This window comes from Motacilla alba, chromosome 2 (genome assembly GCF_015832195.1).
Source record: "Motacilla alba alba isolate MOTALB_02 chromosome 2, Motacilla_alba_V1.0_pri, whole genome shotgun sequence".
In the NCBI taxonomy this organism is placed as follows: Eukaryota; Metazoa; Chordata; class Aves; order Passeriformes; family Motacillidae; genus Motacilla; species Motacilla alba.
In genome coordinates, this window is record NC_052017.1 from 46,674,112 (window position 1) to 46,689,716 (window position 15,605).

The following is a 15,605-nucleotide window of genomic DNA, read 5'->3' on the forward strand; positions in this document are numbered from 1 at the left end:
AATGCTTCTTTTCAATCTGCAGTTCTTGTTGTGTCTGGATAAAAGAGACAGTGGCAGAGAGACTGGGCCATCTTCTTGGTTTTGTTAGTCATATTCAAAGCGTGTTGCATCCGGGGAAGCTGATTTCCCAGTCTTTCCAGTAAGCAATCCTTTTAGGTAATTTTGGGAAGGACAGAGGGTTTTGTTTGGCTGTGGAGTTAAGGGTGTTTTGTGTGTGTGTGTGTTTGGGGATTGGGGGGGGGTGTTTTAGTTGAAGGGGTTTTTTTGGGTTTTTTTTTTACTTCTTACTATATTTCTAATGAAAATTAGAATATTTTAATGTGTCCAGAAAGGCTTATAGAATGTTCACTTACAGTTGATCTCTTTAATTCTGCTTTCACTGTAGTTATCAGAGAAACTCTTGTTTTATTACAGTGGAAGCAGCATGACTTCCTATAGTACAATATTAAATGTTCCAGTTAGAGTTTTTACCTACAGTTTCAGTGCAATTGTTTTATTTGATGTTATAGCCCTTACTGCTGTTGCAGATGTTGACCCTTACATGGTCTAAGGCACAACTGCATCCAGGAATGGTGCATTGATGCAGACTCTTACATGTGATACCTCAGTTACTGCTAGCAGTTAAGCAGTTTAAACTGTTATAATCTGCACTGGATGATTCAAGTTAGCATCATGGGTAGGGATATCCAGGATGCTGGGCACCTTTGGGAGCAAGATTGAACATAAATATCCTTAGCATACTTTCTTTTCACTAATTTCAGCTCAAAATTGTCTTCACATGCCTGCAGCTCTGAGGGCGGTGAAGGGTGAGGAGGGGAACAAACCTCAGCTCTCTCAGGGTGTAATGCTTCAGCAGTTCAGAGACTGCTTGGTATGGAGTGCCACAGCTGCCCAAGCCATCTAGGGCAAACTGCTGGTTTTCCATTACACTCTTTTGAAGCTGAAAATCTTATTTCCATATGTTGAATTTCAATGACAACTTGACAGGCACTCATTTTCAAGAGAAGTGGTAGTTTTCAGTGTTTTTCACCTGAAATTCTTCAGCATATTAAGACTGGCAGTAACCCTAATAGAAGGGAGAAAGAAGGAGCAGCCTTTTTTGTATACTCAAGTAGAATCTGATGCTAAAATCTTTTGTCAATACTGTAGTAGGGTGCCTTTTACTAGATTATGGTCAAGTTAAAAAGCAAAGGTCACAGAAAGGATATGAATTGTACATTTCAAAACCAGAGCCACCCTCTTGAGGGATTCAGTAGGGTGGATAAAAACCTTAAGTTTAACTGGAATGATGTCTGTCTTTGAGCAGGGTTGCAAGATGGAGGATAAACTTTAACCAGGATGCATCTATGAGAATGGAAAGTTGGGCATTTCAGGAGCTTCTTTCTGTTGCAAAATTGGTGGGGAGGCCCCTCCGCTGCAGCTGACCCTGCCCTTAAATGCAAATGCAGAGTAGAAGACCTGTGTGTTTTATAACCAGACCCAGAGGCGTTCGTAGGTGTCTCGTGCATCTGACCATGGAAAAAGGCAAAATCTGCGGGGCAGTGATGAAACATTGTCAGCAAGCATGTCCCTGCTGGCTTGCCTAAACCTGTCCTGGTGGGGTTGGTGTTCATTGCTGTTTTGACACCCATACCTTGAGTATTTATCTCCCTTTCCATCAGCCTGGCTGTGGGCAGCCGCTGCTCACAGCGCGGGTTAGCTCATCTGTCCGAGAGGGTGGGGTTTGAAGAACAAGCACTAGCGAGAGCGCAGACAGCCGGCAGGAGCTCTGGTTGCAGTGTTTCATCAGCTGCTAATCCGTTTACAGTGTAGCTAATGAGATTGCTCTGCTCGGTGCTGCAGACACTCTGTGCTACACCACTGTAATCGAGATGGCTGCTGTGTGTGAGCCAGCTCGTGTAGGAAGCCCAGATACCTATTACAGGGGAGACAGCTCCTGACTGCTTTCTGTTACATAACTGTCTTGCATTAACCCAGGACATTTATCTCAAGATAGGGTTGGAAGTTTTCTCTGTTCAGTCTCTAAATCAGCACAATATTTGTTTGGGCTGTAGTGATTAGTGCTTTAGTTCAGATTTACATTTCAATTATGGGCCCAGTTCAGCTCATTTTCCTCCCTCCCTTTTACTGTAGTGAAAGTACCTGGTTTGCCCTCAAATTTGTTAGCTTGAAAGCAAATTTCTCCGTCTGTTTCTGTTTAGGTCAATGTACTGACAGACTGCATATGAAATTTAAACAGAAAAAAAAGCATTTTTTTATACCTTTCTCCTTAGCTCTCATGCCAGTGTGAATTGTTGTGTTGAAGTAGTTTCTTAACGAAAAAAAAACCAAACACAAAACAACCCAAGCAAAAGACTTTTCTTTTAGAATAATAAATAGTTGATCTGAAATTCCTGCCCATGTCTCTGTAGAGCTGTAAATGGAGGGTAGTCTTTGCTGTGATGTGTTTAGCTGTGTTTGCTTGGATTGTCATGGCAGTAGTTGTTCTTTGTTCAGCAAGGCTGACTTACTGTTTGTCATGAAGAAATTATCAAAAAAAGCCTAATAAAATCCAGCCCCCTTCTGTACCCCAACAACAACAAAATTCCCAGGCAAACCATCTAGTTTGAAACTTCATTTTATCTCTTGTGGCTTTAATAGTTATAGCCAGCTAATCTCAGTCTTTCTCCTTAATATTGTATACCCTCCTAACTCAACCCCCACTCCCACCCTCACCCTGATAATAAAGACTCTCAAATAAATAATATTTGAAATAAAGGAGACAAGTTAATCTGCTTTGACATTATGATGAGTTATACCAGGAAGATAGCTTGTGTATAAAAACCAATGTAATGTCATCTTTGTATCTTGTAATGGGAGAAATGGACAATAGTGCTGAACTCACTCAATATTTAATATGATCAGAAAAATTAATGTCTGCAGATCCCAATAGTGCTGGTTGAATTTGAAAAGATTTCCTTGAAATTGGAAAAAAGTATGGGTTCTCAAAGTCTTGGGGTGCATGTTTTCAGGTAATGTGTTTAAAGAGCATTTGAAATGTGGATCTAAATGTTTATATTTGACATGATACTCCTGGTTTTACTGAAACTGTTCTGTTTTCTTCTAGGTGAATCTGGACTGGGAAAATCAACATTAATCAACTCATTGTTCTTAACAGAATTGTATTCCCCAGAGTATCCAGGTCCTTCACACAGAATTAAGAAGACTGTACAGGTATGTCTGGGGGAAAAAAAGTATAGCCTGAATATTGTAACTTGCAATTTAGTAAAGTAAGTTGTCGCATAAGCACCTGAGTTTCAAGATACATTTAGTCATGAAATGAACCACTAAGAAATATTCAGTGTGTCTTTCAGTGTATCTGAACAGCAAAACTTCTCAAACCCGTAGCCTCTAGAAATGTGGGAACCCTGATTTGTTTTGTGTTTTGCCTGTAGATTAAAAAGCACATATATGCACAGAACTTTTTGAAAATGTATTTTTTATTATCAATTAAAATAGTGAGTAAATCTGTAGAAATACATAGATCTGCAGTAAAACCCGTCTGTTAAAGGCAGGCTTTTAGAGACCAAATTGTAAATGATTTGACAGAAGTGCAGGGACCTGGGTATAAAAGTATCTGTGAATCTTCTGCAGACTGTATCTTTAGTGATACCTTGTTTGCTTGCCTGTTACAAGTTGTTATTCTAAAACAACTGGGACTAGGGTGAACCTGCCTGACCTCAGTACTTAGGCAAAGATAACGTTGCTGCGAGTGCATGATGCAACTGAAATATTAAGCCATAGACTGGAAAACTGAACCTGATCCATGTTTTTTGTGTAATAACTTTCTACTTGCTATTTTCCCTTAAGGAAATGAGCTTGTTTTCTGTCTTATAAAAGGATTACTTAAAATAACAGCTACGTAATGCCAAGAAATAATGCTATGGCTAGTTTAGGAAATCATTGTGTTTGTGAGGTACTTTCTGCCTCCACAGCTGAGCAGTTGAATAAGGATGTGTGAGCTCTGCTCACCTCTCTTGATGTGCACTTGCTTAAGACTTTCGTGAAGATAGCTTGTGATAATCTAACTTTGTACCTGTGAGGACCATGGGTGCTCACCATTGCTTCTGTTGTCCAACAAAGTTCCTCCAGCTGCAAAATTCAGCTGTGGCTGAAGTGACTGGGCAATTGCAGAGTTGTCATAAAGTGATTTAGCCCTGTGTTGAGTTAGGAGGGTATGCAAGGTACTTAACAGAAGCTGTAAAATAGAGTGCTTTTTTACTCCTTGGAATTAAGTAATTAAGCTCCAGTGTCACAAACCACTGTCCTTATTGCTCTTTGGGACCTCAGGGTTTTTTTTGTTTGGGGTTTTGGGTAAGACATTTTTTAATCCAATGTCAGAACACAGAATAATTACCACAGTAGAAGGAAAAAGTTTGTTATTGTGTCCATATTGAGAAGCTTAAATTGCATTGCTATCAGTTAGCTCAACATTAAAGCTTGAATACTGTTACAAAACTAATTCATTGCAGAATATCAATTTTTCTTATTTGAGAAAAGCTTTTGAACATCCGGAGTTTGATTAATGATATATTAATAGTTTCTAAGCTTCGTTCATATCTGTTATGCTGCTTTATCATTTTAATGTAAAACCATAGTGATTGACAAAATGGACTTGAAAGCTTATCAGGGGCATCAGACCATTATTTGAATAAGGTCTTGAAACAGCTTACTTGTTTAGAAGACACATTAAGTGGGATGGAAGAGGTGTGCAGAGAGTTAAACTCTCATATAATGTACTTATTATTGAACCAATCAGTGACTGTTGGAAAACTGAATAGATGGGTGACTTTTTTATTGGAAGAGAGATGTGGCATGATTTCATTACTGATGATTACAATTTAGTTTAGCAGAAGCTAAACCAATTCAGGTTATGTTCATTAAATTTTAGTTTAAATAATTGTGGGATGGATTCCCTGTCATTGGAAGGTGTTTGGTTTTTTCAGTTGGGAAAAATCTTTGGAAGAATTTGTACACAAGCTAACAAAAAAACCCAAACCAAGACATCTTCCAGAGAACTTACTCCTCCCCCTAGTTAAAGGTGCATCAGTGTAAGAAAAAATATGAAAATCTGTGTGGAATTTCTGGAATTTGAGTTAAGTACTTTCATCTGTTAGGGGGCAAGATTAGATGATCTGTTGTTCATTCTGACCATCAGGGTGGTTTGATTTGTAGTGATTTACTGGTTTAAGAAAAAGACACATACTTTTCAGAAAGCCTCACTTAATAATTTTTTGTCCTATGTAAAGCTGGAGAGGGGAAGAAAAGGGCTTGAACAGAGCTCAGGCTGAAAAGTCATTGCATTTTCTTCTTACATCCATTATGTGGGCTAAAGCTTGAGGCCAAGAGCTTGCAAAAGCTATTTTCAATAGTGAATTGGGGTCTGACATGTCTTAGAAAATAATATGGTGGGAATGAAATAGATTTAAAGACTGTCTTCCCCTCTAGAAACTTAATTTTGACTTTATCTAATAAGTACTTTTTTTGAATGTACTTAAAATTCAGTTTGCTTTCAGTTTCTTGGGATGAATGAAAAGTCAGTGTAGCATTTCAAGAAAGAAACTGAAACTATCTTATTTCATTGTCAGTGTAAGTGAGGATAAAATTGTTTCCCCCTACAAGCTTGAAAATCGTGTGTGGTAGCAATGTGTATGATGTGGAGGTGTTTCCTGTCAAATATTAAAGAATAAGCAGTGGGAGTTGCTGTTTGGGTCCACTGGATTTGTACTCTTTGCCAGTGAAAACCTTTTTAAGTTGAGGATTGATAAAAGAGTTTTGTAGGGTAGGGATGAGAGAAACCACCTCACTTGAGCATCCTCAAATCTTGGTTGTAATAGTTGCCAGTTCTTATATAGTGGGAACAACTTGCTGATCAGAAATTGTGTAAGAGGCTCTCTCATAGATAAATACAAACTGTGGTTTGGGCTTGAAAACCATTGCAGTTTGGAGTTGCTTTGTGAGGCAGCTCCTTTGTATTAATCTCCTAGAAAATGCAGAAAAACGTTCAAGAGTAAGTGATTTGGTGTCAGATGAATTCAAAGGAAACATACTCAGAAATGAGAGGGTATTAAATGTGTTTTCTCTGATCATTATCTGACTGCCTTAAATGCAGGATGGCGAAGGAATGTTTCATCCAATAAAAAGCAGTCAAGCTGTAACAAGCACCAAGTGATGAACGCTGTGTAGTAGCTGCCAAGGAGACCCGTGTGACCCAGCTGACTGGAGTGCATGGGAAAATGGCTGTTTGGAGGAGACTTTTCTTAAAAAGTCTTAAATTCCAAGACTTGAACTAATGTTTTCCATGAATCCCTTGGGAATACTTGTAAATCACATGATGGGATGCAGTTGGATGCTTAACTGTGAATGACACTAGTTTACAGTGATTTTCTGGATCTTTTCCAGATGTTGCTGCTTTCTGTGCCTTTGACCATGTATGGACACATCCATTTAGGTTAGAAAAATGCAACTTTGTGGAGGCTTTGTGGCAGGGTCTTCATCTACTGTTTCCTACCAGTAGAATCTACTGCTTACAATATACCCTGAATGTGGTCTGATTGTCCACAGCACAAGCATAGGACTTTTAATTCATCAGCTAATGTCTCTTGTTCTGTAGGTTTGTGAAAACCCTGCTCTGATAGCAAGATACCTACATGAATTTATGAAAAGTAAGAAAAAAATTTAAATCCTCACAACCCAGTAATGTGTTAGCACTGTCTGCAGAGATTCAGTTGCTGCAGACCTTTTGTCAGAAGATGACTTCACAAATTCAGCCACACTTAGCTTTTACAAGCATGCAGAATCAGGGAAAATGCTTGGCGTGACATTTCTGAGATCTCCTGACGTTTCTTTTCCTTAGTTATAAACATGTGTTCAAGATAATGTTTTATTAATTGCTTCTTTTGTCAAGGCATTCCACTGTGAGCCCATAATAATTTAATGGTTCTTGCTAGGAATTTTTTTGCTGGAGAATAGAGCTGATACCTTGTAGCTCTTGGCAAGAGTACATCTCTTAACATTATCATCTCTTTTGCAAGTGTTGTGGGTTTTGTATACTTGCAGAGAGCTTGGTAATAGGAGGGCTGTGTGGTTACTATATGCAAGATAGCCAAAAGAATGCAAGGAATCAGAAGTTAATCTCTTGTGTGGTAAAGCTTGTGAGTAGTAAACTCTTGGATGAGTTGACTATGGTAAGGGATTACTGTCTTGAGTTCTGGTATCAATTGTGTACAGTAAAATTTCTTGATAGAACTCTAGAGGATGGGGGGAAATACACTCACCACAGTTAAAATGTGCGTTTCTAAAGCAGTGCATGTATTCCTAGGTTCTCATGGCTTTCAGCTGCATGCTTTTGGAAGTATGAGAGTTGTATGGTTTGTGAAAGAGTAATTTGGTGTTGGTTTAGGCTGGTGTGTGTACATTTTTGTTTGGTTGGTTTTAGTTCCTGGTTTTTTACACCTTCCTAACCTTGCAGTAAGGCTTCTTCATGTTGGAGTTTGAACTGGGAGGACTTGAAGTCCAGCCCAACCTGGATACTTCTGTGACCGGTATCCTGGTCGCCATTAACTGTTTGAGGACTAGCAGCGAAGGGGACTGATCTGACTTGGGTAGGATCCCTGCTGATGAGTAGATAAAAACAGCATCCTGCACACTCAGAGGTTAAATATGAAGCTTTCTTTGTAGGTAGTTACTGTTTTCTGTGATTCTGGATAGTCTCTTCTGAATTGGAATCAGTGTTACACTTGTGCAAGAAGGATTTAGCTCAACTTTCTGCGGTGTTAGTTTATCTTGTGGGTTTACGCTGCATCCCATCAGTGACTTGAGCAGTGATTGCAGAGCATTTGCAACAATGTTCAGGTGTGGCTGTGGAGTCCACTTACATAACTAGGGATGTGCAAGAGCTTACAAAGCATTCATATGATATTTCTCAAATCTTGAACTGGTCAAGAGACCATCCAGATAGGGTTTATTACAAATATAACTTTCTTTTCTCTCCCCAATTAGGGCTTGTGAGGCTTAAGGAATGTTAAGCAATGAGCAACAAGGTGGCATTACCTTGAGTCTTCCGGCTCTTGTGTGGTTCTGGATAAATTACTTACATGGCTGATTACTTGAATCCATATCTAGAAAACAGTGTCACTAGTGACTTAATAGGAATTGTTTTAATATCAAAGAAAAATAAGGATGATTAAATGTCTGAGCAATTGGAAGAAGTTTGTCATATGGTTTATCATTTCATACTGTTGTGCGTCTCACTGATAGGACAGTGGTGTACAGCACTTTCTCAGGCAGATAAGCCTGACATTGGCAATATCAATAATTTCTGAAATATTAGTAGGAAGAAGGGGTAGCAGTCCATGTGCTGCTTAGCCTAGTTCTTCTCTGTCATGACATGCCTAATCTGTTGGATGACATGTTCACTGCAGGCTGCCTGAGCTGTGCTGTGGATGGGTGGTCACAACTGGCAGCATGAACTCCCACGCCCCGATCTTGCATCATTCCTTCTGCTGATGCACTTGCCTTCTGAGGCGGGTTTCCATCAGTGACTTGAGCTAACCCAATCCATTACAATCACATGAGGTCTAGCTCAGCAGATTGCAGCCAGATTGTATTACTTTCCAGTATAATTCTGTTTGTAATAGGAAACCATCACTTTGAGATTCCATTCCCAACCATTATGCTAGCTGAAAAAGAAATGTATTCTTAAAAATACATTAACAGGGCTAGAAGTGTCTAAAGTGTTTGTGGGGAGGATTAGTTTTGAAAAGTGTCATTTTCTTTGAAGTGACCCAAGTTTGCAACTTTATCAAGTTTAATGCCTGGTTAAGGTTTTTCCTGTTTTTCAGGAATTTAAATATTAAGATATCCCGTATACTTAAATATTTTACTTTTATCACTGACTTTATTTAAATAATATTTTTCTTTAAAAAAATACCCATTATCATAAAATTGTTGGGATTTTTAAAGCAGAACACAGACACAGCATACCACTGAAGCAGAAGACAATTCTTTGTCAGGATTCTTGTCCACTGAATGCTTTTCCCAATGTTTAAGATAAGTGACTAAACTGCTAAAAATTTAATCTTACTGTGTTCTTTTTACAGGTTGAGCAGTCAAAGGTTTTAATCAAAGAGGGTGGTGTTCAGTTACTACTTACAATAGTTGACACACCAGGATTTGGAGATGCTGTGGATAATAGTAATTGGTAAGACATTCTTTGTATGTTTTCCCATGATATTTCTGCATTACATTTTGTGTCTGTGAGATGTAATACCTTGTGACATATTTTAAAATGCAGGCTTCAATATTCAGTTAAAATACTAACACTTCTAAACTTTTCATTTAGCCGAAAACTTCTAACTACTGTAATTCCAAGTACCTTTATAACTTGACTGAAGTGCTGTCAGCCTCTCCCCTTAAACTGAATGGTGCATTTGGCTCTTCATCCACACATGCAGTGTGCAGAACCATCTTCTGTGCTGTCACAAGATGTGATCTGTGAAACATATTCTCTTTAATGCTTTTACAGTGAAGGTGATTGTGTTGGAGCGGTTTTTTCAGTGGACTCACACATTGTATCTTCAGAACTATGTAACTCAGTTTTAGGTTGAGGAGTTGGTCAGTTGCAGTGCTGAAGTACCTTAATTTAAAAAAAAAGCAAATGAAAAGCAAAAAAACTCACCCCAAGCTGTGGGGAAATTGTGAACATCAATTTCTTAGCAAAGCCAGGTTTCTTCATGTAAACAATGTAACTCACAGGTTTTTATTCATGTAATCTCTGCAGCTGGCAGCCAGTTATTGACTACATTGACAGTAAATTTGAGGACTACCTGAATGCGGAATCTCGAGTGAACAGACGCCAGATGCCAGATAATAGAGTGCAGTGTTGTTTATACTTCATTGCTCCTTCAGGACATGGGTTTGTATTAGTATATTTAATGTTTTCATTCTCTTATCTCAGATAAATATCCAAATTTGTCAGTCTGAGTTCGTAATCGGATTTTCTCAATGGCCTGCAGATCATGCTTAATTTCAAAGATGAGTTTATTTTGGCTTGTCGAACATTAGCAAGCCAAACACCAGAAAATATGATTGCACATTAATTGCATAACAAGAGAAATAGAATTCTAGCAATGAAAAATACAAAGACGTTCACAGGTGCCAGGTCTGTTTGCAATCTGTATTTCTGTGGATCACAATTGGAGAAAGTGGTTCACATGTCAAGCAAAAGGATTTTTCCTTTCCATTCTTCCTCCCTCCCATTAATGTAAATTGAAAATGGAAAGTTTCATGCATCCTTGTAAGCCTACCAGTAATTCACTTGGTGTGTAGTATTTTGTCTAGTGGCAATTCCAGTATAAGCATTGCAGATTTTTTTTCAGTTATTATGTTATCTTCCACCCTTGCATAGTTTTTACTAGATCGGACCTCTATCTAGTGGTAGACAGGAAGAACTGCATTTCCAGGGTGTATTAGGTACAGATTAACTATCTGAAACTGGTTGTGTATCTTTTTGTCATGGTATCCTGATTAAACTTCTCAGACTCTTGAGTTGTACCTTCGAAACCAGAAGGAGACGACGATAAGTTTAAGCCTATTCTATTGTGTTGGTCAAAAGTAGTAAAACTTGTTGGAGGGAGTGATGAAGGAGTTTAAAGAGTAGTCCTCAGGCAGTAAAAAATGCCAGCTATTTTACTTAGCTTCTGTAGCTAGCATTGGAATGGGTTTAATAATTTTGAACTGTACAGATACTTCCAAATATGGAAATAAATGCCAGACAGTGGAGAGTTTCTTATGTAGACTTGCCTTTATTAAGTATTTTTTTGTTGTTAAGCTGGCACGTTTGTAATGCCAGTTTTGCTCAACATGCATGTCAGTTTTAAATGCAAACACTTGAATTCTTGACATGCTGTTTTACTAGTGTGCAAAATCCAAAATGTAATTTAAAGAAAAGGAAGATGATTCCTTGTGTTAGTCAATTGTTTCTGAGTTAATTTGCACATTCTTCAAAAAGCATGTCTTCCCTGCACACCCCCACGTCTGTTAGAACTTCCTAAATCAGTGGGAGGTACAAGTTGTTCTTAAGGAAAAAGAAAAGTAATGTTTCGAATGGATTAAGATTTGGTCACTAAATTTGTGAGGCTAAAAGCTGTAAAAGTATATTCCTTGTACAGCTATTTGATGTTATTTTTAGGGGAGGAAAAGGTGTACAATTATGCTAGGTTTTCATAATATTTTTCAATTCCTGGAATAAATGCTTAAAATCGCCATCTCAGTAAGGAAGTTAATGAAGAAAATTGGTGCTGCTTTTAGCATTCGCTTCCTCTTTTAAGATGCTGCCCTCTCTGACAGGACAGAGCTCACTTCCTACCTGGTTTTTGTGGTGATGCAGTCTTTACTCCTGTTTCCTCTGCAGACAGCAGCACATCTAACCCACCAAGTAGTGTCCTCTTTACTCTTAGTGCATGATTATATTTATGTTGAATTGAAGCATTTGTGGGTGAGCTTGTTTCTACTTGTCATTTTAATACATTTGTAAAAGCCTGCTTTAGAAATTATGAGAAAACAACAGTTAAAGTCCTTCCATTTAATACATCCCACCATTTTTAGCTAGTATTCCCATAAACACCTGAAATTATTGAATTGGTTTCTGTGGAAGCAGAGGGGGAGAGTGGAGGGGCAGGAGGAGCCTTCCAGGTGAATGGGGTGAGGATGGAATTTGCATCCTTTCTGCAATTTTGGAATCTTTATGTAAAGCTTTCCTACTTCAGTCTCCGCTGTAAACACTCAAGTCCTTAGTGGTGAGCAGACCTTTTGAACAGCTCTGCTTTGGCAGCTGCCCTTCAACCCAGCGTTGCTGCCCTAGGTACCTTTTTGAAGCAAGTAGAGGGAAAGCATATTAAGGTGAATGGATAACCAAAAAAGTGCTTATACTATAGATGTGCTTTAATGTTAGCTATTTAATGGACACATGTTGAGAACTGGTGAAATAGGTGACAGGTAGAAAATGTTAAAATGAAGTTAAATATGTGTTCTTGAACATTTTCTTCATTATTTTATGTATGGGTTTCAGAAATTTCAGTACCAAATTAATCTGGTTTTAATGTTCCTAATACTAATTTGTTTAAGATGAAAAATTAACTTGTTAAATCCTCTAAGTGAATCCTTTAAGCCTGACTAAATTTGCTATCATTAATGCATCAAAACCTCTCTAGTTTTACTTCAAGAAACAGGAAATACTGACCACCTTGATCCACATAGACAGTGAATATACTACCACACAGCCACCCTGTACCCATATGACAGTTTAGTTTTTGTCACTGTCATCCACTATTATAACTGTCTTTTTGTTTTACATACCAATTTAGAGGTGAGATATTTCTAATTCATTTGTACATAGGCTACAGAGGTTACCATCTTCAGCAATCTTAAGGTCTTAAAAGAAAAAGTCTTCTAGCCCGATCTCAAGAAGAAGCATACTGAGACATGACTTTCAGATCCTGCAGCTGTATGTGTGAACAGAGCATAAGTCACAACTGTGAGCTTTTATCAGTCAGGCTTTAAGTGGGATTATCTTCCAGCTAATAACATAAACTTTACTACCTTTATAGAGTTCTTCTTGCTTAAATGAATGTACTTTCAGCTAGCAGAAGACTCATGACTGCTACTAATATTAACTTACCCCTTATTCCTCTTGTATTATACAATTTAGGGGATTTGCTGTAATAATTGCAGGTAACCTTTTCATTTTCAGTCATCTGTCACTCATAACTGCTCTTAAGACACTGATTTATCAGGACAAATCTCATCATTTGTACAATCTTGTTAAATTAATATAAATTGCAAAGCTCTAATGCTGTATTTCAGACTTAAGCCTTTGGATATAGAGTTTATGAAACGCCTGCATGAAAAAGTGAATATTATTCCACTTATTGCCAAAGCAGACACACTTACACCCGAGGAATGCCAACAATTTAAAAAACAGGTGAGTTGAAAAATTAATATTTACAACATAGGATAATTTAGTAAGTTGGTCCCTGTGGAAATGGTGAGATTTAACTTACATGCAGAGTTTAAACCCTGAAGCAATAACTTGAGACAACAAAGCTAAGTAATTTATATCTCTAGATTTAATTATAATTCTTGGTGAAATAATCTTGTTTCTGTCCTCAGGGGAAGAGGTTTCAAGTATAGTATGTTTCTTGGCAAGTAAAATAATTCACTGCTGAGATAAAAATCAGTAAGGGAGGAAAGAAGCTTTCAGGAGTTAGGTGCCTAACAGAAGTGTGTTAAAAAAATAAGGTATTCAACAGTATCACAGTTTTACTGATTGCACTGAGGTATCCACTTCTATGTTGATGCAGTGTAATTATTAAAGATACCTCAGGTATTATATGAAAATCAGTAAACTTGTTCACTCTTGGGTGTGGTAATGCATTTTAAAGATGGTGAGATAATTCTAGCATTGATACAACTGATACAATGTCTTTGTATTTATAGAATGTATTTGCTGTGAGTGTCTACAAGTGGTTTATGTTTTATTTTCAGCTACATTATCAGACTAGAACAGTTAAGCTTTGTAGTATTGTATGAAGAGGACAAGGAGGACCCAGAACAAGACAAGACAAAGTTTTTTTTTATTGAACTCTGTCAAGTCCTAGTTTAGAAGAACACAGAGTTCTGAAAAGGTGGCATTAAGAGGTGTTGTGTGTAAAACTCTTGATTTAATTAAATAAGATTAAAAATTAGATGACAAAAAGAAAGGAAAAAATGGTAGAATACAGAATATTTCTAAATATATAAGCAGCTTTATCAATGAGTGGATGTTAAATAGGGGAGACTTTCCCAAACCAAACTTTGAAAATAAGTCCTTGCATGATTTGGAAACTTAAGTTCTCCTAAGACTGCAAACCCGTGAGCCAGAAATATTCCCCAAGGCTCTGCAGTGCAGCTGTCAGCTAAATGGTCTAACATTTTTCCATCCTAAAATTCTGCAAAACTAATCATCTTGTTTTTAAAAATACCCTTCAGACAAATATAGCATCAAAACAGGACAGTCACTTTATTTTCATTATTGCTTGTGAATGTTTTTCAACAGTACTAACTGCTAGAGTTAGTCCATCAGTCACGAGCTCTATTATAATAGGCAGACGATCCTGCATCAAGCAAGTGCTGCTCAAGTATGATGGGAACAGGAAAGAATAGGAGTGACAGCAGTAGCTGTTGTGGGAACTCAAAGGGATAAAGTGTGCCTGCAATTATCTACTCAAGTACCTGGTTGTTAAAGAACCCAATTGTAAAACTGGTCTGTTGTATTAGGTTTTGCACTTAATTCTGTGAATTCCCAATAAAGTAAACCTATTGTTTGTCCTGTTGCAGAAAACTGGTATTAATTGTTGCTGTCTTGTGTTGGTGGATAATATTCTGGTAGCTGAGAGGCTCTAGCTCTCAGTGTATCTTCTCTTGGCAAAGGAGAGATGGTCACACTGTTAACCCTTTGGGGGTCACCTGAGGGTGTTAAATGTGCAAGTTATGTTGTAATTTAAGTCAGGGTAATCTAAAGGATTTTATGTATTTAACAAAAGGAGGAGAATCAGACTGCAGCAAAAAAATCAGGGTGTTATAAAGTATGAAATCCTCAAACAAATAATAATTTTGTTTCTAGATAATGAAAGAAATCCAAGAACACAAAATTAAAATATATGAATTTCCAGAAACAGATGATGAAGAAGAAAATAAGATTGTTAAAAAGATAAAGGTAAACTAATTTTCTTTTGAGAAAGTGCTTATGGAGGGGCAAGGGGGGGTCGAGTTTGAAAATCATTCTGTCATTAATGAAGGGCCCACCAAAGTGTTTAGAATATAGAAATCAGATGTAAAGCTGTCCTGAGGGTCAGTTCCTTATCAGAAGCAATGAATGACATTATTAAGTCATCTAAGTCCTTCAGTGGCTAAAATTGAGAATAAGAGCACTAGATCACATGTTCATTAATGAACTCTTAAAGATTACTTTTTAAAATTCATCCTTATTTGACTTCTATCCACCCTCCACAGTCTACCACTTTTTTTTTTGGTTCTGAGCTTTAAAGGAGGCAAGGGTTTACTTTCAGACATAGACATATGCATAAATGCCTATGCCTATGGCATAGTGGCAGTGCAGTGGCATAAAGTGTGTGCATTACAGCTAATAGCTCTCTGGCTGATTGATACACTGAAAACCCTAATGGAGATAAATGACTAAAGAAAATCAAAAGGACTGTCAGGGTGTTGAAAGGCTTTTTCTTAGTTTACTCATGTTTTCAGTTTGTTCTTTCATGTTGGAGTCCATCTTGTGTATGTTTCTTGAGCCTTGCTTCTGTTTGTTCAGTAGCTGTAATAGCTTGTAAGAGCTTTTAAGTTTTTTTGTTACTGGGGAAATCTCCTGGGATAGATAAACACAAATAGGACAAAAAATGGAAGATATTCTGTGAATAAGCCTAGAGAAGAGCAGAAAAAAAGCAAAGACAAAAGTGCAAAATACTGACCTTAGTACTCTGTCCCTTTCTGCCCCTTGAAGCTGCTCTTGGCTT

At 37.6% G+C, this 15,605-nt stretch overlaps 1 protein-coding gene across 3 annotated transcripts in view; it reads left to right on the forward strand.

Annotated features, from left to right (window-relative positions):
• The window catches only part of SEPTIN7 (septin 7), a 76,416-nt gene that overhangs the window by 46,353 nt on the left and 14,458 nt on the right, over positions 1 to 15,605 (forward strand). For all 3 annotated transcript variants that reach the window (XM_038162800.1, XM_038162796.1, XM_038162805.1), the window contains exons 4-8: positions 3,107 to 3,213; positions 9,141 to 9,241; positions 9,821 to 9,955; positions 12,904 to 13,021; positions 14,702 to 14,794. In XM_038162800.1, the coding sequence (XP_038018728.1) occupies positions 3,107 to 3,213; positions 9,141 to 9,241; positions 9,821 to 9,955; positions 12,904 to 13,021; positions 14,702 to 14,794 (554 nt within the window). The remainder of the gene's footprint in view (positions 1 to 3,106; positions 3,214 to 9,140; positions 9,242 to 9,820; positions 9,956 to 12,903; positions 13,022 to 14,701; positions 14,795 to 15,605) is intronic.